General features: G+C 48.4%; 1 protein-coding gene across 2 annotated transcripts in view; it reads right to left on the bottom strand.

Annotated features, from left to right (window-relative positions):
- The window catches only part of SCARA5 (scavenger receptor class A member 5), a 102,106-nt gene that overhangs the window by 14,412 nt on the left and 59,907 nt on the right, over positions 1 to 27,787 (bottom strand). For both annotated transcript variants that reach the window (XM_074338363.1, XM_019733260.2), the window contains 4 exons: positions 24,315 to 24,989; positions 14,479 to 14,559; positions 12,148 to 12,246; positions 10,314 to 10,370 (listed from right to left, as the gene is read on the bottom strand). In XM_074338363.1, the coding sequence (XP_074194464.1) occupies positions 10,314 to 10,370; positions 12,148 to 12,246; positions 14,479 to 14,559; positions 24,315 to 24,989 (912 nt within the window). The remainder of the gene's footprint in view (positions 1 to 10,313; positions 10,371 to 12,147; positions 12,247 to 14,478; positions 14,560 to 24,314; positions 24,990 to 27,787) is intronic.

Here is a 27,787-nt window from a genome sequence, read left to right as displayed (position 1 = left end):
AGCCAGGGAAAAGAGCAAAGGCCTTTCATTTTCAAACCACAGAGATGACTGTCAGGCTGAATACTTAAGACAAATATTTAATAACAGCCCTCTCCATACATAAAGTACCTTTCATCTGTCTCCAAATAGCCCTCCGGGGTCTGCAGTAATTAGTGTCTTTAGGAGTAAGGAAAAGAGCCTTGGACTTACAGCAGCGGTTCACAGCCTTGTAAGAATTTTCTGGGGCGCTTTAAAACCTACCGTTGTGCAGGGACAGTTTCCAACAGTTTGCGTGTGATGCACCCACTGCCAGGGTTGAGAAGCATTGTTCGAAGGGATGGATCCGGAATCAAGCCCCAGCTACACAGCTGTCAGGCCTTATGAGCAAGGCATGTAGAGGTCACCTCCTCTGGGAGGGTTTCCCTGACCTGCGGCCCTCATATGCGCTCCCCACATATGAGAAATGTTAAACTGCTATTCCCTCTCCTAGGTCTCTCTGTACTCAGCAGTGTAAGCTCTGTGAGTGACCGCCGTAGTACCCAGTGGTCCCCACTTGCAGCCTCACTTGCAGGCAAAGAGCCTGGGACGTCACAGTGCTCAACAAACTGTAGCGAGTGAGTGAGTGAGTGAGTGAGTGAGTGAGTGAGTGAGACTCACAGACCTTTGGGAGTCTCTAGAGACAGAACTGATCCCTAAATTCCCCAGACACTGCTTGGCGGTGCATCAGAAGGGCACCAAAGCCCAGGGAACTTTGCTTCTAAAGAAAAGGAGAGGCGGGAAACCCAGCCTGAGCCTGAAACATCACAGCTCCTTTAGGTTTGTTTATCCTGACTTCCAGGGCCCTGCCAAAGCAAAACAAGTCGAAAGAAAGGAGGTTACGGAGAATAGAAATAAACACATGGGGCTGGGAAAATAGGCTCTGATTTTCTGCAGCTGCAGAGGAGAGCCTGGGGGATAATCTGGACCAGCTGCCCATTAAGGAAGTTGAACTTTTATTCTCTTGTGAAGAAAGAACTCGCCATGCCCCCAGCCGGCCTGCAGCCCAGGGGCTCTGCGCCCCACCTCCCTGTGGTGGAGGCTGGACTGCATCCTTCTCTAGCTGTGACACTTCTCTTGTCCCTGACATCCACGGAAATGTGGTTTGTATTGGGAAGGACAGGAGCCATCCCACAAGCAAACTAAGGAGTTTCTGGCCAGGGTCTGCTGGAGGGCATCGTTTTTAAAATGTGGTCTGGCCTGTGGGTGTGCTTTATAAAATGCTATTTCCTAATGGTAATTAGGAAACTTAATATGTTCTTAACTTAATATGGTATTTATGCCTCTTCAAAGCACTTTTGTTAGATGGTCTCATTTAATTCTTTGCAGTCCTCCTCTAAGGTGGGTAGTATCATACCCATTTAATAGGTGAGGAAACTGAGACTCAGAGAAGGAAAGTGACTTTCTCAAGGTCACATGATAAAATGGCTACATCTGGGTCTCCAGACCCACAACCCAGCGGGGCTACTGCACTATGCCTTTGATTGGAGGGGGGAGGGGTCACACGGAGTGCTCGGGATGTTGCTGAGTAGCAGAAATATCTCCCAAATTATCACTGCACTCATCATGCTGGATTGGTTTTAACTGTTGACTCACCCATTGGTCTTCTCAACTCTACTGCGTGTTTGTTTGTTGGGATTTTGTCTTGGCTGATTTTGTTTCTCCAATGCCCTGCTCATGGCTGCCTGTCTCTTAGTAGGTGTTCAAGGAAAATGTGTCTGATCAAATAATAAATGAAGCACTTTTCCTGCCCAGCCCTGAACCAAAAGCTCTCCACATTGCAGTGGCAGGATGTCACTAATGCCCCGAAGTTCTGCTCAGAGCTGGAGTCACTGGGCAGCCCAGGATAGAGGTGAGTCCTTTGCCTTGCTTTTGCTCTGGGCCTCTCAAAGGGCAGTGAGTGGTCAGTGAGGGTCAACAGGCTCTTGGGACTAGTAAGAAGTGCTATAGAACCAGCAGAAAGTCAATGATGCTAAGCTCTCATCTTATCAGGCCTATAGCTATGCAGAGGTGTGATGTTCGTATGGCAGCCCTCTAAAGGCTTCATGGACCCACTGCCTTTCCCTCCAAGTCCCATGACTAGGACCAGTGGCCTTTCCTAAGAAGGCTCTTTCACACCCTCTGCCTGAACTCACGCTTTCCCTGCCCTGTCCTATTGCCTCAGTTCTGCTCTCCTTCCAGGTCGAGGTCTGAGACCCCTGTCTGGAATGCTTCGCCATCCCTGTATTTTAAATCCTTGAACACAGGACCTGACCTGCTTCTAGCACCATGTTGACCACTTTCTAGCTCCATGACCTTGGGCAAGTAATTTCATCTGTCAGAATAGTTTTCTTCTCGTCTGGGATAACCACACATACCTTAGAGAGTTACTCTGAAATATACATGAGCTCAATGACTGGGTGGTCGGTTCTCAAGAAATAGTGTTGAACTCAATATAAGCCCCAAGGATTGTGGTGGGAGACTGAGGCACTGCAGCGAGGGGCTTTTCCAACCTCTGAGTCAGTGAGGACACTAACCATGACCCTCTCCTACCACAGCATCTACAAGCCCTCCGGATGTCCTCAGGCTTTGCCTCCCTCTCTCATCTTCTCTTTCTTCCATCAGAATTCTACAACAGTGTTCTTTAGAAGAGAGGCTGAAATCTATGCCAGGGGAAGTAAGTCCTTGTAGATAACTGGTTCCAACTACACCCTGAGGGTGTTTTCCATTATCAAATGAAGCTGTGAAGTTAATGCAGTGGCAGCTAAAGCTGATCCAGTCACATCAGAGACACCCTGGGGACCTCCCAGTTTTAATCTGCAGGGCCTTCAGCATGCTTTACCTCCCCTCCTAAGAGGAGAGAGTGCAGGCTCACGGGGATTAAGAGCAATCCCTGAGTTTGTTTGCATTGCATTCTACATAAACCGTGTAACCATTCCTGCTTTTAAAGTATGTCTCAACTTAAGACTTTCTTTGTCCAAAACCCACATCAAAGACTAAAACATTTCGATTCTTCAGTGGTGCCAAGGCGTTGTTTTTGCAGAGAATTCCTTACTCACCTTCGGTCTGAGGTTTGTTACTAAAGGAGTCGTCTTGCAGGGCAAATCCCAGAGATGATGGCATGTTTGCCAGGAAATTGGGAATGCCAGTCCTCGTGGGAGTTGCCTACAGGCCCCTCTTGGAAGGATGGGCACCGCAGCATCCATTAAACATGGGCAATGAAGGACACGGAGACATAGCATGGACAGGCTCCCTCGCTCCCTCACCATGAAAAAAATAGGTGCTTAGGGAACAGTCAAACTGGTTACCTCCACTCACAAGTGGGAAATGCCCTGCGAGACTACCAGTTAAAAAAGCAAATCTTCTCAAGTTCCACTTACACACTTGGCTGCTAATTCTTAACATAAACTCCAAACACTGGCATGTTTATTTTCTTCTAGTTACCCTTCAGTTTTGTCTTTCAGTTGGTTCCTGCTTTCACTTAGCATGTATTTAGAATACAAGCATTAGCGGTCCTGTTAATGACCTCTTAGCACTGCTAGAGCACCGAGTCCCTGAGTCCCTAAGGGGGCTTCCTTTCTCCTGCCTAAGCAGTTTTTCCTCCCCAGGGCCCATGCTGCAGCTCTCCTCTCTTCCCTTTTATAAGACATGAATGTAACATGGCTCTCTAGCTCAGCTGTTGCTAACTCTCAGACACCCCTGCCACACACGTGTATTTTACCATCTGGCTTCTGACAGGAGCCAGGCCTTTGGTTCCTCATCCCCTCTTGAGTCTATGTGAAGCCATCACACCAAGGGCAACAGGGATTAATCAGAACAGAACCATTTTCTGCACATAGCAATGTAAAAGTTCTCTGGAAAGGGGTCACCAGGAAACTTCCAGGAAGAGTTACTGGATTTGGTTTTGGAAGGCTTTAAGATAGGCTCTTGGCGAACCGGAAAGTCTGGCAGGCCAGATCCCATTCTCTGCAAAGAACCAGGGAAGAGGAGATTGCGGCCTGGGGGAGGTTGAGGGACTGGCCTCCAGGTTGGGTCAGAGGGGCCTCGGATCTCTGGATTGCTACTCCACCCTGTGCTGTTCCCCAGAGCTCACGTCTCATCTTCTTCTCGGAACTGTGTTTCTGAAAAACAGGACTTTTTAAATGGGGAGCAGCTCAGACAAGAGAAGGAGTGGGAGCAACTGAGAAACAGGAACTTGGGCTATGGACCTCTCCATGGGGAGGAAGGGTCTGCCCACCCTGTGCCCAGCACTGGTTGTGGTATTGGGGGCTGTCAACAAGAGCCGAGGCTTCGTTACCCCTTGTTTCTGGCCCCAGTCTCCCTATGGTCAGTCGCCTCCCATTGCTGTCATGTCACGTCCTGCGTCCAGTCCATCCTGACTTCCCAGTGCCCAGATGTCGAGCCTGAACTTTTGACCACTGATCCGCTCTCTGGCCTTATTTTTTGTTTCTTACATCCCAAACCTTTGCCACGTCAAACTATTTATGTGTATCAAACAATGTGCTGCTGTTTCGTGCATGGTTCTCTTTACAGGGAACACTTCACGTTCCACATCCACCTGGTGGAGACCACCTTTGCGTTTTAGTCAAAGACACATTACCAACTGCCCTCCATAACAGGAGGCAAGTTAGCCTCTGCGCATACATCTACCGTGGCCCTCACCACACTCTACGGTGATCGTGTGTCTTTCTCAACCGCTAAACTGTGAGCTCCTCACAGGTGAGGCCGGGCCTGACCCATTTTTGGTTCTCCAGTCCTCAACCAGTGCCTGGTACACAACAAATGCTCACTAAATGTTTGCCAAGTATGTGAATAAGCCAATATTCTGTTTCCTAAAATGTTTTTCTTCCTTCCACACATCTATCTTTCCTTTATGACGAAAGTGAGGGACGCCAGTTTCCCGCTTCCCTAGAATCCTGCCTCCCTCTCTCTCGTCTTGCTCCTTTCAAAGTCAGCTCCATGCCAGCCTGCTTTCTGACCCATGGTCTTCATGGCTTGGCTGTCCCTGCCCAGGTTTCATCGGATTCCTACCATCCCTTCATTTATCACGTCCTAGCTCTCATTTTTGTTTTTTTGTTTTTTGTTTTTTTTCCCCCTCTCTGGTGTCTCCAACTTTGCTTCAGCCAGGATTAGAAGGAGTGTTTGCCGCAGGACAATTTTTCTGGGTGAATTTTGTGTCCTTGTGTATTTTCAGTGTGACTAGATGTAAACTTAAGGGAGAAAAACACTTTTCTAGCTGCACACACACATCCTTTGGAGTTTGCATCTGCTGAGCGCTCACTGTATAAGGCTAGAGAGAAGGCATGAATGGCTGCACAAACTAAACAAATGTGTGAGTGACTCAACAATGTCAGATAGGTACCGGGGAGCTTCTGCTCAGGTTATCTCAGTGAGGCTGCTGTACTCAGTTCAAACAATCCCAAAGAGTGGGAAAACCAGCAAGATGGGAAGGGCTTTGCTGCCAGATTTTTGCTCTGGCCTGTCTCAGAGCCACAGAAGCAGCCGGTAAGGCAGCCAAGGCTTGGTGAAATGCGGAGCAAACTCTGAGACAGGGAAGAGTACCTTAAAAGAAAATGAGAATTGCTGAGGAGGGAATTAGCACCTTCACACTAAACCACTAAGAACACTAAGAACAGACAGAGTGGTCCAGGAGGATCCCAGGCTGTCAAAGGTCAGAAGAATAAAAGACGATCTGAGATGGTAGCGAAAGGAATCCAGGCCAGACAGACCGGATCTGTGTCCTGGTTCTGTCCCTTAGGAACTCTGGTGACTTATGGCAGATTTCCTTATCCTCTTCCTCCAGCTTTCCTCCTCTCTCTCCCATGCACACAAGCATGCCTCCTGAATATTACTGTGAGAAGTAAGTGAAATAATGTACACAGAAACTTCCCCCTGTAGTGCCAGGTACAAGTTTGTTGACAGTATTATGTGAGTGGTTAATTTTTCTTAGAGGTGTGGTTTACTTTGAAATCATGTTGTTGCTGGGGTATTAAAGTTGTATGAGGAATTAAGGATGTACGAATGGAGGACAATTAAGTTTGCAAACTTAATGGTCTGAACTTTTGTATGTGCGGTGAAGTGAGTAAAGAAATATAATTGGAAATAAAAGGTCCAGGGACTGTCTGTCGCTCTCCCTGCCTGAAAGAATGCTAACTTCCGGTGTTACGTCATCCTGAACAGATTCCTGGGGCCACTGCTTGCAGCCAACTGTAGGTGCAAGGAGCAGACGAAGGGAATTCATGGACTCCAAAGGATTCTCTTTGCACCCTTATTCTGAAACAGAAATATCTCAGCAGCTAGGGGGAAGAAAAAACAAAAACAACTGTCTAGAAGTCACCATCCTGATAATTTATTTTGAGCTTATACTGCACATTGGGGAGCCCACTGCCCCCTCCCCAATTTACTTCCCTAAATACTAAAAACATGCACAAGATGTTGAACGTTTTTCAAGTATTCTGAGATGCCACTGATAACTATCAACACACATTGGCTTAGAATTGACCGCTGGGTATTCTGCATATTTTTCTCCATGTGAAACCAAATTGAGGAAAACTTTTTAAACAATCTGAACTTATATCCTGCTTTAAATTCATGCTGTGGGGCTTAAACAAAACTGGATCCTTTACCCACCCCCTAGCTGCAAAAATACCATTTATTTTTCTTGCAAATGGACCATATAAGAGGGTAAAACAAACATCTTTCTATCTTGAGATGTGTGTATGGAACTTCCTCTTCTCCACCCCCGCCAAACTCCCAAAAACCAAACATGTAACAAAATAACTGATATCACCCTTGCCTGAAAAACAAAACAAAACAAAACAAAACAAAACAAAACAAAACAAAACAAAACAACAACAAAAAAACCCTTTACCTCTCATCAACTCATCAAGCAGAAATCAGATCTGGATTCTAGACTCAGTTTGGCCATGACCTAGCCCTGGGACTGTGGGAAGTCTCTCCAGCTCTCTGTGCCCCTGTTGAATGAACTGGTGAGGTGGGGTAGGCTTGGGAGTGGGAGAGGGGTTGATCTGAAACTCCACCCAACTTTAAAATCCTGTGACTCCAGACCAAAACATGGATAAACAATTACAAGATCTTGTAAAAAGTACTGTAATGTTGACTTAAAACTTGGGGTACTGTGCAGTCTTCTCTATAGAATGCCTTCTTTGAAGGAGCCCCCAATCTCCCATTCTGACCTGAGGGGTATCTATCTGACGTGTCTCATCTACCCTTTCACGTAGTAACATCTCCACCTGCTGGAACTTGAGGTTTGTGCCGCTAAAGGTGGGAGGTGTTTGGTAGGGATTCCATGGACGGAGCACCAGCTGCGTTACCAGAGGGTCCCTCCTCCAATGTATTCCTTTTCGAAGGAAGGTAGCATTCTGGTGCGGAGACCTCCTTCTTCCTGTGCATTAGCTCTCACAGTGGGGTTGTCCTGGGCCCAGGGAATGACTAAGAACACCGCCCCACCCCTTGCCCACGGAAGCGGGCACTCAGCATGGGTCCCAATTTCTGCACTTTTCTGAAAGACGATCCTCGGCTTCCTCCTCAGAGCCTCAGTCCCAGGGATCCAGTTAATGCCTCTGGGACTGGAGTTCCTTGGAAACTTAACCAGGCGTCTGAACACAGCGTGGGTGTGACGTGGTCAGAGGCAAGCCAGGGAGTGGAGGCCGTGAGAAGGCACAGCTCTCAGCCCTGCATTGCTGCAATGCCCAGCCTCCCTCTCCCTTTCAGCCTAACACGCTTAAATCCGTACCTCCAGGTTATGGAATCGCTAGGGGTTTTAAGGAGCCCAACTCTACTCTTCAAGACCAGGGGCTGAAGTTCTCATTCCAGAATCAGAGAAGTCAGAGGCCTACGTCTTCGGTTCTGCCTCTGCCCTTGCCTTGGGAGAGTCAGCTCTCTACTCGGGGCCTCTGAAAACAGGAGACGGAGGCCAGGCCTCCGGTTTTGCTGTTCTACAATTCCTGCATGTCTCCTCTGTTTCTCCACATGCGTAGAAAACCTCCCTTTGATGGAGCTATCTCTGCTGAGCCACCTTAGTTCTTCAGTCCATCGCCAGTGGTGACATCTTTGGATCTTGTCAGGGGGCAGGAAGGAGAAGCTTCGAGCTTTGTGCAAGGGCTGTTGTCTGACCTCTGGGCTCCACTGAGGGTGTAGCCTCCTCAGGGCAGGAAAAAATGCCAGCAGTCCCTGAGGAAGGGCTGTCCAGAGCTTACATCAGCTTCTTCCGGTCGTCAATAGTCTCCAGGGCCAAGTGGATTAGATGCCTTTCCCCCAAGCTCCCCACCCATGCCTGGGAGAGCTCCACACCACTGTGGCTTAGCTCCCACCTTGCATACTGTGCCCCCAGCCTCAGAACTCAATCCAAGTGCAGAATCCAGCCGGCTGGGCCCAAACAGGCAAGTGAAACAGTGATGAAAGCATCCTTGGGATTAATGGTGACTGATGACCACCACCTCTCCCCAGGCTCAGCTTGCACAGACCTCCCCTCTCCTCTCACATTGACTGAAGAACAGTTGCCAAAGAGTTCCTGACAAGCACCCCTCTGGTACGTGGGCGGTGTTTCTGATCTCCCTCTAAAGGTCATCTTTCCACAGCGCCTCCCTTCCTGCCACCCCATCAGGAACTGTTTACTTCACACAGCTAAATGCCACAGTCCTTCTCGGCTACCTTGGCAGCATGCCATCAGAGCGCAATCAACAAAGAGAGCAGGAGAAGGCAGCAACCCAAAGACAAAGTATGGTGCCCAGCCCAATTCATAAATGTGACTCGGATATGTCACAGATGTCCTAGATCCTATCCAGACTCCCTTTCTTTGCCATCAAAACTTTCCTTTTGGCTCCTGCAGGGTCCAACAGATCTCCTCATCTAGCTGGGACACTCCTAGTTTAGTCTTTGGCTGCCCTTGAAAGGGACTCTGGAGAATGCTAGAAAGACTGTAAAGCATATACATATTGCTTTGTGGATCACAGCATCTCAGGTGAGGTGGGCATGTGGAGTCCAGAGGAAGCATAGGTATACCTTGTCCTCAGGTACGTCCATCACTTTAGGGTGAGAAAATGCTCTTATGTACATTCTCCCAGTTTGATCTTTAATCACTGCCCCTGGAAAGGGCAAGGCTAAGGAAAGGGAAGGCAAGTTACAGTTTCAGGAGACCCCAGAGTGACCCTACTCAGGAGTGAGGTCTCCTTCAGGTCCGGCATGACTGGGATAAAAGTGTCATTTTAAGGACCCACTGAAACCAAAGAAGATCAGCCCTAGGGAAACCCTCGATCTGGGTCCAAAGTATGAATCTGCCAAGCTCCAGGTCCCTGAGTGTCTACAGCAGAACCTGGAGGAAGGTGCTCTTCCCCAGGCCAGTCTCTGTAAGAGAGCCAAGACCAGAGCACAGATACCCTGGAAGACGATAATCTGTTTATGCCTCACACAGGGTGGCAGCATTTCAGAACCCAGCACATACTAGATGCTGGTATACTTTCGGCAACTTGGTTAGGAGATGCTATTCACTTAGATCTGGCTAAGAGATTCATTCTTTTCTGGCAATTTCCCCAAGGTTCTACATGTAGCCCTTTGGGGCAGGGGGACAAGAAACCCTAGAAAAGAGTGTTAACTAACGACACTGGCTTTCCCATCTTAGGAAGGATGCCTGTCAGAAAGATATCCCTTCCTAGACTTGGTGGTCTGCCAGATACTGTGATCTCTCCCTTCTCTGCTCAGTTAGAGGCAGAGGAGGAAGACCAAAGGCATTCTGCTTTGCCTCTACACCTTTCCCCATGTAGGTACCCGGGGAAGGTCAGTAACTGAATTTTAGCAAGCATCTCCGATGAATTTAGGAAGTAGGTCTGAATTGATGTATTACATAGAATAATAACAACGAACACTTACGGAGTCCTAACCACAGTCCAGGCAACTGTAATAAGCACTTTATGTGTATTAACTCATTTAATGCTCACAATGATCCTTCTTATCCCCATTCTATAGATGAGAAAACTGAGGCACAGAGATGCTACAGCTAGCTTTGTGAGGCAGCTGGAAGGGAGCACAGGCAGTTTGCCTTCAGATCCTTCTACACAACCCCCTGGGCTGAGACCATGTCTGGAAATGTAGTCTGTGCCCCTGGAGTAAGACTACATCTCTTGTTGGACCAGCAGAGCCCTGAAGCAGGTAAGAGGCTCCTTTGACACTAAAGCCTTGGCCCACGGATCCAGCTTCTGGACCCCCACACCTGTGAGGCTACTTGGGCAACAGAGCTACACCTATGCTGACACAGCTCAGTCTCCCACAGAATCCAGTGACCCCCAACAGAAGTTTCTTACTGGCATCTCCTGCTCTGTCTCCTTTCTCTCCTTTCTCTCCTTTCGGGCCTCGGTCACCTGAAACAGAGGAGAAAAACTGGCATTAGAAATGGAAATAAATTCTAATGCTCAACAAAGTTTTATCTGCAGGAGACTTATTAACCCAAGACCAGAGAGAACCTCAAGCAGGAACTTGCAGCAGTGGAGGGCACAGCAGGAAAGAGAAGAGCTTGAGCAGTTATGCTGCCTGTTCTGGTCACCCCGGGAAGGAGGATGGGCCCCGCTGAGAGGTTTCTTCCCCTCCCCTCCTCATTAATGCCTAGACAGCAGACCTGCACAGACTAAAGGACTACATGGTATTCAGCAGGAAGGAGACAAAGCAAAGGTATTCCTATTAAATAGTCAAGGTTTTAGAAGTTCACATTCACGTTTGCTCTAATAAGCACACGGATAGAAAAGGAGTCAGGGTCTTCAGTTACATAGGGAGAGACGCAGGTTATATGTCAGGCAGATTTACCAGCGGCGGAGGCTATAAAACATAAGGGAGAGTTCCCAGGGAATTGTGGAATTTCCTTTGCAGGATGTGGTTAAAAGAACTCTTTTCCCAGTTAGCATCTCACTCTACAAGGAAGTAGTAGGTCCTGACACCACTAAAGTAGGCATTCAGATGACTAGGGAATTCTATTCCAAGTACCTCCAGGAAGATATCTGCAAATGAAAAGCCCATGGCATATTGTCTGGTGAAAAAAAGCAAGCCAGCAAGTTCCAGGGGAGGACGCCAAGCGCGATCCAAGTTTCGGAAAAAACAAAGGCAACCATACTACCTGTAAATATGAGTGTGCTGAGAAAAAGATCTGGCAGGATATGCTCCAAACTGTTTACAGTAATTCTTCTAAAGAGTAAGAGCTTAAGGGACAGAAGAGGAGAGGGCTCACTTTTTGCTTTACATTTTCTACACTCCTATGTTGTTAAAGTTTTTCAACAAGCATGTGCTGCGTTTGTCATCTGTTTTAAAATCAGTTTTTAAACATGTGGCTCATCAAAGGAAGAAAAACTTCAGCTTGTTTCATCACCAACCAGAAAGTAGAATAAAATTCCCAGGGATGCAAGGTTAAGAGACCATCCTGGACATGAGGTAAGAAGGATTAATAATAGGTTTTTCTTAGATTTGATTTTAACAAGTGTGAAGGCCATGCCTGGAGAAAGAGCGTCGGATTTCCTCAGCTTCTTCTGCAATGATGAGAGGAGGTTGAGCTGCCCTTGAAATGCACGCGGAAAGATGGGGACTGACTATAAAATGGGCTCCCTTAAAAAACAAGGGGACTATCAATAGGAAAGAAAAACAAATCAGAAGAAACACTCTTGGCAATGTAAAGCTGAGAACTGATTAAAGTTTGAACTATTTGGGGAATTAAAAGAATATGAGGCACTGTGAGGCTCTGGCCGTCCTGGGAGGCGGTGGCTCTCCTGGGTCTGCAGCCTCTGTATTTCTCCCGCAGGCCCACTCTCCTGGCTTGGCTTCCTCTGAGCTGCACCCAGTGGGAACACTGATTCCTCCTTGAGCTTCTGCAGCACTTTAGAGTTTAGAAAGTGTTTTCACACCTGTACATCCCGTTTAATCCTCCCGACAGCCCTGTGAAATATGGTATCATGGGGATTGCTAGTTTTGGGATAAAGACACCGATGGTGAACGATGAGATGAAGTGGCTTGCTCAAGGTCATTCAGCCACTTGCTCAAGGTCACTCAGCCAGTCAGTGGCATAGCCAGAATTTGAAGCCAGTCCACTGACTCCAATGCCCGTGCTGGTGCCCAGGGGCTGGCAGGGAGCCAGGGCGCCCTGAGATTTAGTATTACCTTTGAACCCACGCATGCCCATGGCTCCTATGGCTCCTGGCTTCCCATCATCACCCTTGGGGCCGGGCAGTCCTGGGGTTCCTCTCTCTCCTGGCAGACCTGGGGAGACAAGAGACAAATTGGGGAGCCTGAGACACAGAACTGGAAGGGCCCTTAGCGGTCATTGTCTGGCTCAGCAGTCGACCTCAACTGTACATCCTCCCATTACCTTCGTTTCCTGATTCTTCTCAGGTAATTTAAAGATGCTGCAAAAGCATCTTTAAGTGTCCCAAAAGTCAGCACAAACCTTTCCCATCAGCACCTTTTATCTAGTTAGGCTGGGTCCCTCCCCACCAAAGATCCAATTGTATTGTGAGTGATGGTGGTGGTGTCAACCCCATTTGGGAGATGTCCCTTTACCTCTAGCTGTACTGGAGATTTAGATTTGGCAAACATTTTGGGGGAGCATTTTCTATGTGTCAGGCACTGTTCTGGATGCTTTATCTAAAAGTATCTAATTTAATTTTCACACTAAACTGAGGTATTATTTCACCTGTGTTACAAATGAGAAAACTGAGGCCCAAAGATTAAGTAACCTGTCACACAGCAGAGGGTGTTGGAGGCAGGATCTGAGCCCTGGTCTTTCTGAACTAAGACCATGGTCAGTCAGCTTCATCTCACGCTGATGGAAAGGGCTTACTGGAACTTAGGGTGGGAGGAAGATGAACTAGCTCCCCATCCTATTTAAGGAAAAAAACAAAAACAAAAAAGGTCCCTTCCTTGTGGTAAACACAGGAAAGTCTAGAAATGGGGATCATAGGCTGAGGAGGAGAGAGGAAGTCAGTAAATGGGATGGATGGCCGACTACCAGGGCTCCTGAAAATGAGACCCCACAGCCATGGCTATATCACCAGGGAGAGCCAGAATCAACAAATGCTTTCACCCGGGCCTGGGCCCCCAGGGGCCTGACCTAAGCCCACAGTTATCTCTGCAGAACAGAGCAGCCTTAATTAACTGATTGTTCTTTCCTGCTTTGACTGTTATTTGGTTTTCTTTGGGCTTTTTCTGGGACATGGAAAAACTGTCTCTCACTAGTTAGTCTTCGAGAGGATGGGTAGCCCCAAGAGGGTGGCAGGACCTCAGAGAAGAGCTTAATTTTTTTTCCCCTCCCTAACACAATGTTTGCAGAGTCCAAGAGCCCTTTTGCTGCAGAACTATGGATCTAGTGTAGGAAGTGCCCAGGGCACATCCTATAATTTACTAAGGCACAAAAAGGGGTTTCACGGCACTGAGAACCCTTGGGCATCCTCAATTTTGAATTTAGGGAGCTCCCCTGAGAGGGGGAAGCAAGGAGTGGAGGCTAGGCTGCGGGCTCTCCCTCTGCCAGCCTCCGCTTCCTGTCCTGTTCGCAACCTCCTCAGAGATTTAGGAAGGAGATGATTTGGAGGTATGATTCCTAATATAAGTAAGTAGACAGCTTTTCCCTGATAAACTTCTCTTTTTCTTACATTAATCAGAAGACTCTGTACTCGCTTAGAAAAATGTTGTTCACAGTAGAGGCTCAGGAACGGACAGACTGGGATGCAAAGTGTGATAAAGTAACGGAACAGGAATTTCCCCAGGCAATGAGTGGAAGAATATACAGCAGTTCCTAGAATAATGTTTCATTCAGCGCCGTTTCATTATAACATTGAGATACCATGGGAGCTTAATGCTTGTTTGTATCAATTAGCCTATGATCCAATTGGTTTTTGTTTTACATTGTTTTGCTTAAAGTCACAGAACCTATTGACGACATTAAGTGAGGGCTCTTTCCAGAAGCCCAAAAAGTACCCTCCCACCAGCCACTGGATCTTCAGGGCTGTCACTAGCGCGTGTAGCAGGATGGGGAAGTTAGGAGAGGGGAAGGTGTGTATTGACCTGTGCGGGTGCAACAGGAGGTGGGGGCATCAAGTGCCTGGTGATTCAGGAAACACTAAGGGATGGGGGTGCACAGCCTAATTGGAGGGTTGGTCCAGATGGCAGGACACCCTCAATTCCTTCTGAAGGCCCTGGTCACATGGACCCTGACTCCTGGGGTGGAAAGTGGCTTAAGGGAGCAGTGAGCCTCTCACACACCCCTTTCCTTCAAATCCTAGTACTTTCTATGGAAAAGCATTTGCTCCACCCTATTGTTACACCAACAACCTATCAGTCTCTGAACAGAACAGCGCATTTGAGGCTGCTATGACTGGGTATTCTTCCAGGGAACCCCACCTCTGATACCAATGAGAAAGCAGAGGGTCGGGGATGGATGGGGAGCCCCTCCCCTTCTTGGTGGGCCCAGGTCCCTCCCAGGACTCTCCCCATTACCTCGAAGTCCAGGCAATCCAGGGATTCCAGGCTCGCCTTCCTTCCCTTCGTCACCCTGATCACCTTTGGGGCCAGGTGGTCCTGAAAGGATTATAAACAGCACCCAGGTTAGAAGGTGGCTTTCTGGAGCAGGCCGCCTGCAGAGGAAACACAAACTCCCTTCTAGAGAGAGGAAGGGTCAGCATGATGCTTTAGAAGCAGCCAGGGCTCCACCTTGCCTAGTCTTGTGGGTATGTGGTAGGGGAATCAGGGAAAGCTTTCTAGAAGAAGTAATATCCAAAGGGAAATCTCAAGGCAGGATAGAAGGTGACTAAGCAAAGGGAGGAGTAAGAGTGTGTGATGAACTGAATGTTTGTGTGTCCCCTAAATGCATATGTTGAAGTTCTGCCCCCCCCCACCCCCCACCAGTGTGATGGTATTTGGAGGTGGGGACTTTGGGAGGTAATTAGGGTTAAAGTCATAAGGGTGGAGCTCTCCTGATGGGATAAGTGCCCTTGTAAGAAGAGACACCAGAGATTTCTCTCCCTCCCTCCCTTTCTCTCGCTGGTGAGCATGTCTTCTCTGCCACATGAGGACACAGCAAGAAGGCAGCTGTCTGCAAACCAGAAAGAGGGCTCTCACCAGAACCTAATCATGCCAGCAGCCTGATCTCAGACTTCCAGCCTCTGGAACTCTGAGAAGGAAATAAGCCACCCAGTCTGTGGTATGTTGTTAAAGCAGCCTGAACAGACTAAGACAGAGTGACAGTGGGCAGAGTGAACAGCCCCTATAAGAGCTTAAAGAAAGACATATGTGAGCCATAATGGCAGAAGCTGAGGGAACATAATGGGATGAGAATGGTGAGAAAGTGGAGGGTCCTGAAAGTCCAGTCTAAGTGCTGGACTTGACCCTGAGGGCCCAGACCCCATAGGAGGGGACTGAGAGAAGAGCGTGATCAGATTTGCACACAAGGAAGATCACACAGGCTGCGGTGTTGGAAAATGGATCAGAACAGCGGGGAAAGCAGAGAAGAAAGGCCAAGGAGGAGGCTGCACCCCAGGTGAGAGGTGCTGGAGCCCTGAATTAGGGATGTGGTGGTCGGGAGGGATGTGAGCAGCTGGTTGGAAGTAGGAGAGACAGACCTTGTCTAAATGTAGGTGAAGGCAGAGGAGGCAGCCAGGATCGTGTTCAGATTTCTGGCTGAAGCACCTGAATGAAAGAAGGGGTTTCTAAGTGCTCCTGAGTGGGGTTTCCTTCCAGGGTGAGACTCCAGCACGGCAGGAATTCTAGAGGTCTGTGATTGGATTCAGTCCCTGCAACAACACTGGGTATTGAAGTTACTCATCTGAAGCCACACAACCAGCCAGCAAGTGAAGGGGCTAGGGTTCCAACTCCAGGCTGTCTGGTCCTCGGTCACTCTGCGTCACTCATCACCCTAGACATCTTGCCATTCCCAGAATGCAAACCAAACCTTCTCCCCACTGCAGCCTGCTGTTCCCAGGCGGTGAGCTGCGGAGTCAGTCTGCTATAGCTACCTGCTCCCCACCACCTGAGGACGTTCATTACCACCTTATTGGCCAAACATTCTCTGATCCATCATTCTGGCTGGAAGTGGGCATGGCGTGTTTGAACATATGTACTTAGTGCCATTTGACATTTAACTCACACCGCCTTGTCCTGTAGTCATAGGTGTACATGTTCTCTCTTTCCTAACAACATTGCCAGCTCCCTGAGACGGGGCTACATCCTTGTCATCCTTATTCCAGCTGTGAAGATCCAGACTCTAAGCTCTCCACTCTTGCTGCTTCGTGAGAGAAAAAGAGAACCAAGGAAAATGCCAAACTGTACTGCACTATTGAAGAGTGTTCCCCCAAAACTCGTGTCTACCCAGAATCTCAGAATATAACCTTATTTGGAAATAGAATCTTTGCAGATGTAATTAGTTAACATAAGGTCATTCTTGAGTAGAGCGGGCCCTAACCCAATGACTGGTGTCATTATAAGAAAAGGAAGTGGGCCGGGCTGGTGGCTCAGGTGGTTGGGGCACCATGTTCCTAACGCCGAGGTCGCCGCCAACTGCCTCAGCCGGGGGGAGCGCAGGGCTCATAATACCTGCATGGGCCAGGGAGCTGTGTCCTACACACTAGACTGAGAAACAATGGCTTGAACCGGAAGGGGAGGGGGAGGTGGAAAAAGGGGGGTAAAAAAAAGAAGAGGAAGCACAGATAGACACATGAGGGGAATCCCATGTGGTGATGGAGGCAGATATTGGAGTGATGTGTCTACAAGCCAAGGAATGCCAAGGATGCTGGCAACATCAAAAGTTTGGAAGAGGCCAAGAAGCATCCTCGAGCTTTCAGAGGGAGTATGGACCCCTTGATTTCAGACCTACAGCCTCCAGAACTGTGAGAGAATAAATTTCTGTTGTTTTAAGCCACCAACTTTGTGGTACTTTGTTATGGCAGCCCTAGGAAACCAAAACATGTATACTCACAGCATAGCAGTAATGTTTTGCACAGTAAATATTTGATGAATGAATGAGTATATGAGATCAGTGTGTGTTAATACACACAAAACAACCAGGAGGCCAAGATCAAGATGTACTGATACATGACAAAAGTTGGCACTGTCCCCAGGCCCACATCAAAGTTGACAGCTGTTTAATAATTCAATGGCACATGCACAGAGAAAAAGTAATCAACAATTTAAAAATGCAAAGTTACACAAATCATTTAAGGAGGACTGGCAGGTTTTGAAGCCATCTTCCTGTTTTCTATGAAAAAAAGCAAAGGCAGACTGGCCATATTGATCCCAGTTTTCAGGTGACAAGGTTGAGACACAGAGCCTGTTTGGAACACACCTAAGATTATACAGCAAAGGAAAGACAGAGTGAAGAAGCACATCGTCCCCCAACTCCCATGCCAGCAATCTCCCGGCCAGGGCGAGGCTGCAGAAAGGGAACCAAGAGAGGTGCCTGTATCTCTGCATTCCATGAGCTGCCACTGTGTTGGACCTTCCGTCCCCAGTATCCCCCACCCCTTTTCATGCTCCTCTGCCCCCTCCATGTCTCCCCATGGGGAACAAAGCTCTCCAGGAATTGAGCAAGTTAAGCATACCATGAACCACACACTCCAATTTGTCTTATTTGCTCTGATTCCGGTGTGACTCAATGTATGGATCTTCCCAAGAGTAATTCTTGCAAGGGGAGGATGATACCCAGCGGAATGGCCCTGATAGTGGGGCATCAGGATGGCAGCTATCGTTTGGAGAGTGGGGGTTGAATATGGATATGGAGCATCTTGAGTTCAGGTCCTGGTTCTATAAAATCTAAGTAAAAATTCCTTCCTCGGGCATTTGTAGTGAGGAGTAAGTGGATTAAATGCCATCTGGATATAAAGGGGCTTGGTAACCTCTGAGTAGCAAGGCCATCCTTGACCACCTATCTGTACCTCACTTTTCATAATGCTTCATTGGAACAATTCCTGGATGACTGTGTATGGGGATTCTAAGCTGCACCTGAAGTCTTCCTGCCAAGCTTGGTCTGAAAAACATCCTACGCGTGGACATTGTTTAAGGACACAAATAAGGTGTTAGGGGGCCGCCTTCACTAGAGGTTAACTGGGAAAAAGTTGGGGTGAGCAGTAAAGGTGGGTGCTAATTTCCAAGCCTTAGTCGTGTCCTCAAGAGGTACTGCCCTGCCCGACTCAGAGGAACATACAGTGTGGCCGTTCTGAGTCTCGTGGGGCCAGGCTGCCCGGAACTCTGAGGACCAAGCTTTTCTTCAAATCATTGCTGCCTGTGGGTAATGCACTCCTGGGATCTGACTTTTTGTCATTCTCGCAGGAATCCAGGCTAAAAACCTCAAGCTTGCTCTGTGTGACTCCTCCCTTTCCTCTGCCCTTCCCACCGTTACACTGCAAGGCGCTTGTCATTGAGGCGATTCTTGTGTCATGTCTCTACCTCCTTCCTCACTGCCACCAAGCTCATTAAGTATCCGTTCCCAGCCTGTTTAGAGACCTCTTTATCTCGTCTTTGTCTTCAATGCACTGTGAGCATTGCTGTGGATTAATCCTATTCAGCATCAAATGAACTCAGAGCCCCGTTCAGGACAATGTGCCATGGCGCCCTCTGCTGGAGACCCCTGCAGGTCATTCCCAAATGATCCCTTCTGCAAACGTAGCAGTCGGATGCTTCTGGACACCAACTAACTCTCTTCCACATCAGCAGAAACACTCTTCTCGTGGTGTCCCCAAATCCTTTCCTTTCTAAGCGCCCTGTCCCTCTTAGCCCTGGAGCTCACCTTCATGCACATCCTTCTGATCTCTTAGGGCACCGGGACAGAGCCCCCCAAATCATGGGAAAGAACCATCATTGTTCACAAACTCCCCATGGAGGACACCCCTGAGCCTGGTCAAGCCATCCTGTGCCCACTCGTGGGGCACTATCACTCACCTTGAACTGTGGACCCCAAGGAGAACAGGCCTCTCTATAGGTCTGGAGCCCCCCTCTCTGCGGCTCTGAGCCTCACACAACACCTGTCACACATAGAGATTCAAAGAATGACTTCTAGGCAGTCATAGAAGCCGTTATGGTGTCAGTGGTACCCAGATCAACTTTTTAACTTAGCTTTGTACACTATCACTTTCTTATCTTTTCTACCACTGGACTAGGCCAGAGTATAGAGGTGGGCCGGGATTAGGAGAGCAGGGTCTATTTCTTCTCAATCATGAAAACAGCCCCAGAACCCCCTCCACTGTGCTTCTGGTCTGGTGTGCCAGCTTCTCCTTCCTACCCACCTCCTAGAGGGGGAACGGGGAGTGGGACCTCTGTACCCGGGGTCCCCTCTCAAAGCCTGTCCCCCAGTCTAGCCCACTCCACCATGCTGCTCCCAGGGCAGTTCTGCCCTGGCCCAGACTGCCCATGAGCTGCTCCAGCTGGAAGCATCTTCAGAACAGAACAAAGGATATGTGACCCAGCATTTGGGAGAAATACCAGGATTCTTCTGGGAACCAGCCCACAGGGAGGGAAAAGCAATCCGTTCTCTCTTCCCAGATCCTGGAACTAGTGATGGGGTGGGGGACGCATGTGTGCTGGAATCTAGACAGTGACCTGCCAAGAACAAATTCTCTTGATAGCTGATGAAGTGGGCCTGAGGCCAGCAAAACAGTGACCAAAATCGTAATGTAAACACCACTCCCAGAATCATGCTTATCCCTGGGTGGCTGACAGAGGTGGAGTCCCTGAATTAATTACTCTAGTAATTACTTTTTCCTGATGTCATGGAGGCACTGGACTCTATTACCTTTACCCGTTTGCAAGCTCTCTCACGTCCCTCATTCCAGCATCCTCTCCACTACCCTGAGCCTATACACAGGGCAGGGATCGTCAGCCCCATTTCACTGCTGAGAAAACTGGGGCCCAGAGGGCGGCCCTGGCCTTCCAGGTCAGCTTTCCTCTGAGACTCAAGGGCAAACAGGGTGGTGGGCAAGGCTGGGTGCAATTGCTAATTTCCACAGCATGCTCTCTCCTTCCTTCCCAGCAGAATGAGATGTGGAAAGTGAAATGACAGAGTGCCATACATCCCACCCAGGGAGCCACTGCCCAGCTCATGGTTACCAATCTCTGGTTGAGGAGAAACACTATTAACATGTTGCTCTCATTAGAGATGCTCCATACCTCCATCATATCCCTGTTCACTAGAGGCCAAAGTCCCAACGTTTGAGCCTGGAATCCAAGACTCCACAACATTACACCAGCCCTTTATAAACGTTTGTTGAACTGGAATCTCTAATCTACTAGATGGCATTTTTTCTCAAAAATGTAGCCCACAGATAAATTGGCTTTGCCAACTTGTTTTCATGAATTGAGAGATGTGCTTTCTAGTCCCAGCTGGGCCACTGCCTGGAGATCGGACTTGGCCAAATCTCTGAGCCTCAGGGTCCTCAACTACAAAACGAGAGGCATGGACAAGATGATTTCAGAGATCTATTATCGCTCTAATGTTCTGTGAGTCTATAAACGACCATCTAGCAGACACTCGGAATATGGCTGGAGAGTTCTGCCTTCAGGCCTTTGCTCACACCTTCCCCCCTCCAGACATGCCTCTCCTCTCTGGATACCTTTCTCCCTCCTTGTATTCCTCCCCTCTCTGGTTACCTTTCCCCTCCGGGTATGCCTCCTCTCTCTGATCATCTAAGTTTTCTGCTGCTTTCAAAGCCACAGACAGAGTTCAACAGACCTGATTGAAAACCCAAATCAGAAAACAGAAAGCACTGCTGGGAATGTACACAAAAGACAAACTGGAGACAAAATTCATAGAAAACTATAACAAAGCCAGAGAATGAAAACCATTCGGAGTCAAGCTCAAGAATAACATAAATAAGCTCATATTTGAAAAATATACATAGCTGAGTATTTGTGGATTCGGAGCCAAGAAAGGGCAAAGTGTGTGTGTGTGTGTGTGTGTGTGTGTGTGTGTGTAAAGACTAAGAGAGGAACTGGACAATGCTAGGGCAGAAAGGTCACTCTAGACAGCAGTACATAAATGTATGAATGCTATCTGGTAAAACATTCCTTATCCAAAAGCCAGGGTAGAGAGTTTTATCTCATTCAAGTTGAATGGTAGTTACATTTGGATATGCCAAACAGAACTCTCTTTACTCATACCAGTTGGCAACCATGGGAGAGAGAGGTGGGAAAGGGAGGTACTAGATGCAGTGGTGATCCTGGGAACTAGAGGGGCAGAGTGGTGGTCACTTCTGAAGAACCAGCAGCTCATCAAGAATGCAGAGCTTGAAGACTGGAAGGCAGGCCTGAGATGAAACTTTCAGTTCAAGGCAATTGAGTGTGAAAGAAAGACTACTTGGAGGATTCCACTGGAAGAACCTTGACAAATGAATGGCCCAGAGCAGTTTCAGTTCGAGCCAAGGAGGGTGGACTTGGAAATTAAAGATCCAGGATGTGAAATGTTCAGTGAGGCCCAGGATGAGGTACCAGGAGGAAACATGGTGATGTTTGTTGACCAGAAGAGGAAGGAAGTGGGGAGAGCCTGGGAGAGACTACCCCCAAATATAGGAATGGAGTCCAAGGGACTATGGACCCTACTCTCTTCATTGTTCATAGCTGGTATCTCTTCACTTGGAAAGCAGGATGGTCAGCGATAAGAACATGGCTTTTGAGCCAGAAAGACTCACTTTTCAGACCTTGACTTTGCCACTTGTCAATTGCATAAGAAACAGTGGCAAAGTTATTCAAGTTTCTTATCTATAAAATGGGGACACTAATACATTTTTGCAGGATGTAAGAATTAGTGGTCTTCAATGTCTTGGACAATTAATTTAGAGAATTAATGAGAATTTAGAGAATTAATGTTGACAAAATATCTGGCTCATAGTAGGTCATGATTTGGTAGAGCTGCTATTATTACTAAATAATGGGCAGAGCTGCTATGGGCAGGGGAGGTCAAGGAAAAGAGAAGATGGGAAAAGCTAAGATCCCAGTGGTGTAGACTTGAAAGAAGAAATTCTGCCTCCAGCCCTCCTTTGACTTCTGAGAGGTAAAAATCCAAAATGACCCAGGACAAGAAAACCAATTTTTTCTGATTGTCCATGTTCAGGATTTAACGATTGTTCCACAAATATTCATTGAGTTCCAGTTACACGTATTGCATTGTTAGGTGCCGGGGAACACAGGGGTGAACAGATGGGGGTGGACTGTGGTGTAGCAGGATGAGCACTGGGCATTGGGCTGAAAGTCCTGGCTTGATCACTGAATTGTACACTTCAATGGGTGACTCTTACAGCATATAAATTATGCCTTATTAAAGCTGCTGAAAACAAAAGTCCTGAGTCAGATCATTACCAGCTGTGTAGCCTTGAGTAAATCAGCTATTTCCTTCTGGAGCCTCAATTGTTTTTCTGCAAGAATCCTACCCCGCCCTCAACAATGAAACCTGCCTTCCACCAACCTCCCAGCTGGTCATGAGGACCCACTGTAAAACAAAATAATGTACGTGAAATTACTCTGTGAACTGGAAAGAACTATGCAAACGGGAGGCTTCATCACTACTACTTTCCACTCTGATCAACGTAGATGCTCAGAGGAGGGAGACTTGAGTGAGCTAGAGAGGCCAGCAGGGTTCTTGGAGGAAGTGAGTTGGAGTGAGAACTGAAGGATTATTGGGATTTGGATGAGGAGGAGGAAGAGGAAGAAGGAGGAACTGCAGTAAGAGGCACAGCTGGAGTAAAGCTATGACAGCAGGAAGGCAGGCTATGTCTCTGGGGCAGTGACAAGTCATGTCCCATTGGACTGGATGCTTTATACAGGACAAGGGGTGCAAGCTGGCAGTCTCTGGACCATATATGGTCCCCAGATGTGTTTTATTTGGCGCACAGTGTTAAACAATTAAAAATTTCTAGAACATTCCACATTTCTAGTTTCTCTTGAAAAATGGGAAGACCTTGTCAATTGCAAGCCTGGCCAAAATGGGCGGGATCTGCCATAGCCCCTACTACTCCCCCAACGCCATGGTCACTGTACTCACTGACATTGTTCCACTGGTCCCTGCAGACAGTTCTGTTTGCAACCCCTGGATTAGGGAAACAGAGGGGAAGGCAGGCTGGGGCCAGGTATATGATGCAAAGCACACCAGCTCTGGGATCAGTAACGCCTGGGTCCAAATCCTGGCTCCATCATCTCCTAGCCTGTGAGCAGCTTCCTGAATCTCAATGCACTTGTTGTTTTACAACACAATACACGAGATACCCCGGGCACCGCACCTGACATAGGTGGTGTTCAAAATGGTACTATTACTGTCTGCTGTTACACTAAGGAGTTTTTACTGAATCTGGCCGAATTTGGGAGCCATGGTGGGTTCTGATGGGAGGTGATGTGGGAAAAGTACAGAAGTGGGAAAAGTGATGTGCAGGGTGGACAACAACAGGAAGGTATGGGGGCGGGGAAGGGACTAGACAGAAGCAAGACAGAGAAGTTGGTTCTAAAGGCTCTAATGTTCAAGGGCCCCAAGCAAGAGTACAAATGGAGGCCTGCCCATTTTTTGCCATTATGTTTAAAAGCTATAAATGAAGCCAACAAATTGTTAAATAAAATATGTCCATCTACCTGGATGAATATACCCTGTTTCCCCAAAAATAAGACCTAGCAGGACAATCAACTCTAAGGTGTATTTTGGAGCAAAAATTAACATAAGACTTGGTCTTATATTATATAAGCCCCGGTATTATTATATTATATTAATTATATTATATTATATTATATTATATTATATTATATTATACTCGGTCTTATATTAAAATAGGACTGGGTCTTATATTAATTTTTGCTCCAAAAGACACATTAGAGCTGATTGGCTAGGTCGTATTTTTGGGGAAACACGGTGGCTTCATAACAGCCTGGAAGGCCAGGTTGAAATTCCAGCTCCTTATAGCTCTACCCATCAGAACACCATGACACGGGACGAGTGCCTCCCTGTTCCCAGCGTGAGCCTGCCGCCTGACCCCTGCTGTTCTCCCCAGCTCCAAACCCTTGGAGGCCCCAGCTGGCACACCCCAGCTGACTACCCAGTCTCCCATTAGCCACCCTTGGCCCTTCTCATGCCTAGGGGTGTGGACACAGAGTGTAGTCTCTTGGGTGCGAGTTCACAGGCACATGTGCAGGCCTGGAAATGGGTATAGGCAGAAAATTCCCGGGTCCTATCAGGGAAGACTTAATCAAGGAGATACGGGCTCCCAATGTCAAGTCAGCATGGGGAGGTAAAGGGCGTCCTGGGCCCTTGGGGAGGGTGCACAGGGAGAGGGCCTGAGCAGAAGGGGCCCAGGCAGGCACGGCGGGCTCCATACCTTTGGCGAGGGAGATGTTCCTCAGAGCGATGGAGTGCTCCCAGTCCTTGAGGCGCAGGTCCTCTGTGATGGTGTTAAGCATGGCCAGCTCCTGCTTGAGCTGCAGCTCCATGCCCACGTGCATCAGGCGCATGCGCCGTGTGTCCTCACTGGCGTTATTCACCAGCCCCTGAAGGTCCAGCAGCCGCGTGCTGTGGAGGGCCACGTCGTAGGACAGGCTGTAGTTGAGGCCACGCAGGGCACCGCCCACGTCGGCCAACTCCTCGCCCAGGACGACCACCCTGCGCGCCAGCCCGTCGAGCAGGCCTGCATGGCGCCCCAGCAGCAGCTGGCTGCGGTTGCTCTCCACCTGCAGCTGGTAGAGCTCCAGCTGCGCTGCGTCGCTCTGCTGGCCTGTGCGGTCCCGCAGCAGGGCCACCGCCTGCTCGGTCTGCGCCGCCTGCGCCTGCAGCCCCCACAGCGCGCCCTCCAGCCGCTGCACCGCGCCAGCCAGTGCCAGCAGTGAGTCCGACTGGTTCTGCAGGGCATCCTGCACCTTCCACACCTGCTCGGTCAGGTCTGCCTGCAACGGAGCCTGCAGCAGCCTTAGCTGCAGGTCCCGGAAGCTCTCGTTCAGCCGGTTCACATTGCGAGTCAACGCCTTCAGATCATCTGGGGAGCTCCGGGGCCTGGACACTGCAGAGGAGGAGGGGGAGAGATGAGCGCCACTGGGGAGGTCCCTGGGTCCCAAGAGGCCGGCCTAGCCAAAGTGTGGCTTGCAGTAGGTGCTCAATAAACCATAGATGAAGGGAAAGCAGAGGTGGCTGTGTTTGAGTGCCTTAATGGATCCGAAGCGCTGGGATAAGCCAACGGTCCTCAAAATTGTCTGCCCATTAGAATGACCTGGCCAGGTGTACCACCAGCAGAAATTATGATTGAATTGGTCTGGGTGTGACCTGGGCATTTTGGGAATTTTTAGAAGAGCCAGAAATACTTCCAAGATGCAGGCTAGTTTGGGAACCACTGTACTTCTCTAATGATGTATGAGGTTGATTCATATGAAATGTTCACTTATGTGTGTTGAAATGGTCAGATATCCGCAGTTTCATGTGGCTCAGCCTACCATACTGTGTGTGGTTATCCTCTCAAGTCCAAGAGGCAGGTACCATTATTGTCCCCTTTCATGGTTAGTTTAGAGCTGTTAAAGTGTGGCCCAGGATAACCCAGCAAGTAAGTCGTGGAGCCAGAGGGCTCATTTGCTCCAGAACCTGGGTGCTTCCCCACAAGTCCACTCCAGAACTGCCTGAAGGAACCATGCCTGCAGCAGACGCAGCCCAGCTCTAAGCAACACTGTCTATTTCCTGGCCTTCTGAGTTCTGAGACCCTTTCCCTCATGCTCACCTGCTGCGAGGAGGGCCCCCCTGGATGGGCGCACACACTTTCATATTGCTATCCTCCCTCCTCTTGCTCCTCCAACCCTTCTTCTGGATCCCCTATTTCCCTCTGCAGGCAAACAACCCATCTCAGTGACTTTCCCGCCTTTCCTCTTGGGGAGGTTCCTTTCCTTGGTAATATGCAGCTATTTCACAAGCAAAGGGGAGAGATGTGCATCTTAAGCATTAGAATCTGGCATTGAGTGTCTCCTGGAAGCTCGTGGGTTGCACCGACTCAGGTACACTGGGGCTGGAATGCTTAGGGACCCTTGCTGTCTGCTTTCTGTGTGCTGTCCACAGCTATCTCCCTCTCTGCTCCGCACACTAGAGAAATGGCAACCGTAGTGGGGGTGAGGCAGACTGGGAGGTGAGACAGATGTGGCGTAGAGGGAATTCTGTCTTGGAAATCTTGGAATGGATAGAGACAGGCAATCCGATACACAGTTTGTTCAAACAGTTGAGAAAATTCAGATAGAACCGCTCTCTTCCAGAACCTCAAGTTGGGAAGAGGGAAGATTGGTTGTGAGGGTGTTTGTGGCACATGAAGACCAGCTGCCTCAATCCTTCAGCAATGCTTCTGGAACTACAAGCATTTATGGTGGCCCCTCTGGAGGAGATAAATCATTTCAGATTAGATTCAGAGGCTCATTGTGCTAGATGGGGCCTTGGAGCCCCACCTCAACTTCTCCCTCCCCCAGCACTTTATTCTCCAAGAAAATCACACTGCCAAGTGGTCACCCAGCCTCTGATTATACCCATCTCTCCACCTTTAGTTAGTTCTTACTCTGCATTCTGTTCAGTCTGGAAATTTGCCTCCCTGTAGTTTGTCTCCAGTGAGCCTGCCCTCTGGGGACATGGAGAGCAAATGCAATTTTTTTCCACAAGACAGCTCCTCGGAATTTCAAAGACAACTATCATGTCTTTGTTACGTAATAACATTTCTGGTTTAAAATCTTCAGCTCCTACATCTGTTCTCTCATGACTAGGCTCCCCGCCTCCATCCATCCTGGCTGCCCTCTTCTGCACATACGCCTTAAATCTAGATGTGGTTTTCCAAGGAGTGGACAGACTGGGCAAAGTATGGGAGAAGGTTCAGTTCTTTCATTCTGGGCATGAAACTTCTACTAATGTGGCCCAAACTGGGCCCTGTTTAGCTTCATTTGGGCTTTTCAGACTTTTGCCATTGGGTTGGCATCTATGCAGTCTTTGGTGAAAATTTTCCCCAATTTACAGATGAAGAGACTGAGGCCAGGGGAGTGTAAGTGATCTGCCCAGAGACATGCTTCCTGACTCCTGCCTGGTCTAGCACTTCACTCCACTCCTCCACCATTTTGGAAAGTTAACTAAAGAGTTGTCACTACAAGAAAAGGTTCTGGGGAAATAGATCCATGACCCAATTACAACCCCTGTAACCACAGGAACTGTCTGCTTAAGAAATCTTCATAAGCCAGGATTTGATTTTAAAGCCAGTGTGTTTGTCCAGTATTTGACTTAAATTGGTTGATAAGTCCTAGAGACAGGGCAGTTGGAAAACAGAAAGTCCGATATGGTAGTGTCACTCTCTGCTCACGATGTCCCTGGAGTTCAAAGAGATACTGCAGCTTATCAGAAATAATGAGGACACTCTGAATTTTGTCAATTCTCATTTTAAAATTGGGATCGTGAGCGACTAAGAGAAAACAGTGCAACCAACTTGATTTAAGTCACAAGACTGACGTAAGGCTCCATTTGCCCAGGCCTGCCAGAGGTGACATCATGAAGAGGCAATTTCCCTACTCCCACTCTCTTCCAGTTCCCACCAGTCCCTCCTTTCCTCTTCAGGTGGTCCTCAGACCTGACTGGTGCCCTGTGACTTTGGGGGCCCCTGGCCTTGCCTATCGGCCCCTTCCTCTCAGAACCTACCAGCTCTAGGACCCCACCTCTCTGTCCAGGAAACTGAACTGAAACATGCCCATTGGGTGATGGCTGACAATCAGCGACCCCTCCCCAGAAAGTTCATTTGGGTCTTTTATTATCGTTCATTCCACAACCAATGTAAATATGAATCCAAATAAAAGAAAA

This window comes from Rhinolophus sinicus, linkage group LG07, assembly GCF_036562045.2.
Source record: "Rhinolophus sinicus isolate RSC01 linkage group LG07, ASM3656204v1, whole genome shotgun sequence".
Taxonomy (NCBI): domain Eukaryota; kingdom Metazoa; phylum Chordata; class Mammalia; order Chiroptera; family Rhinolophidae; genus Rhinolophus; species Rhinolophus sinicus.
This window is presented reverse-complemented; position numbering and strand designations above follow the sequence as displayed.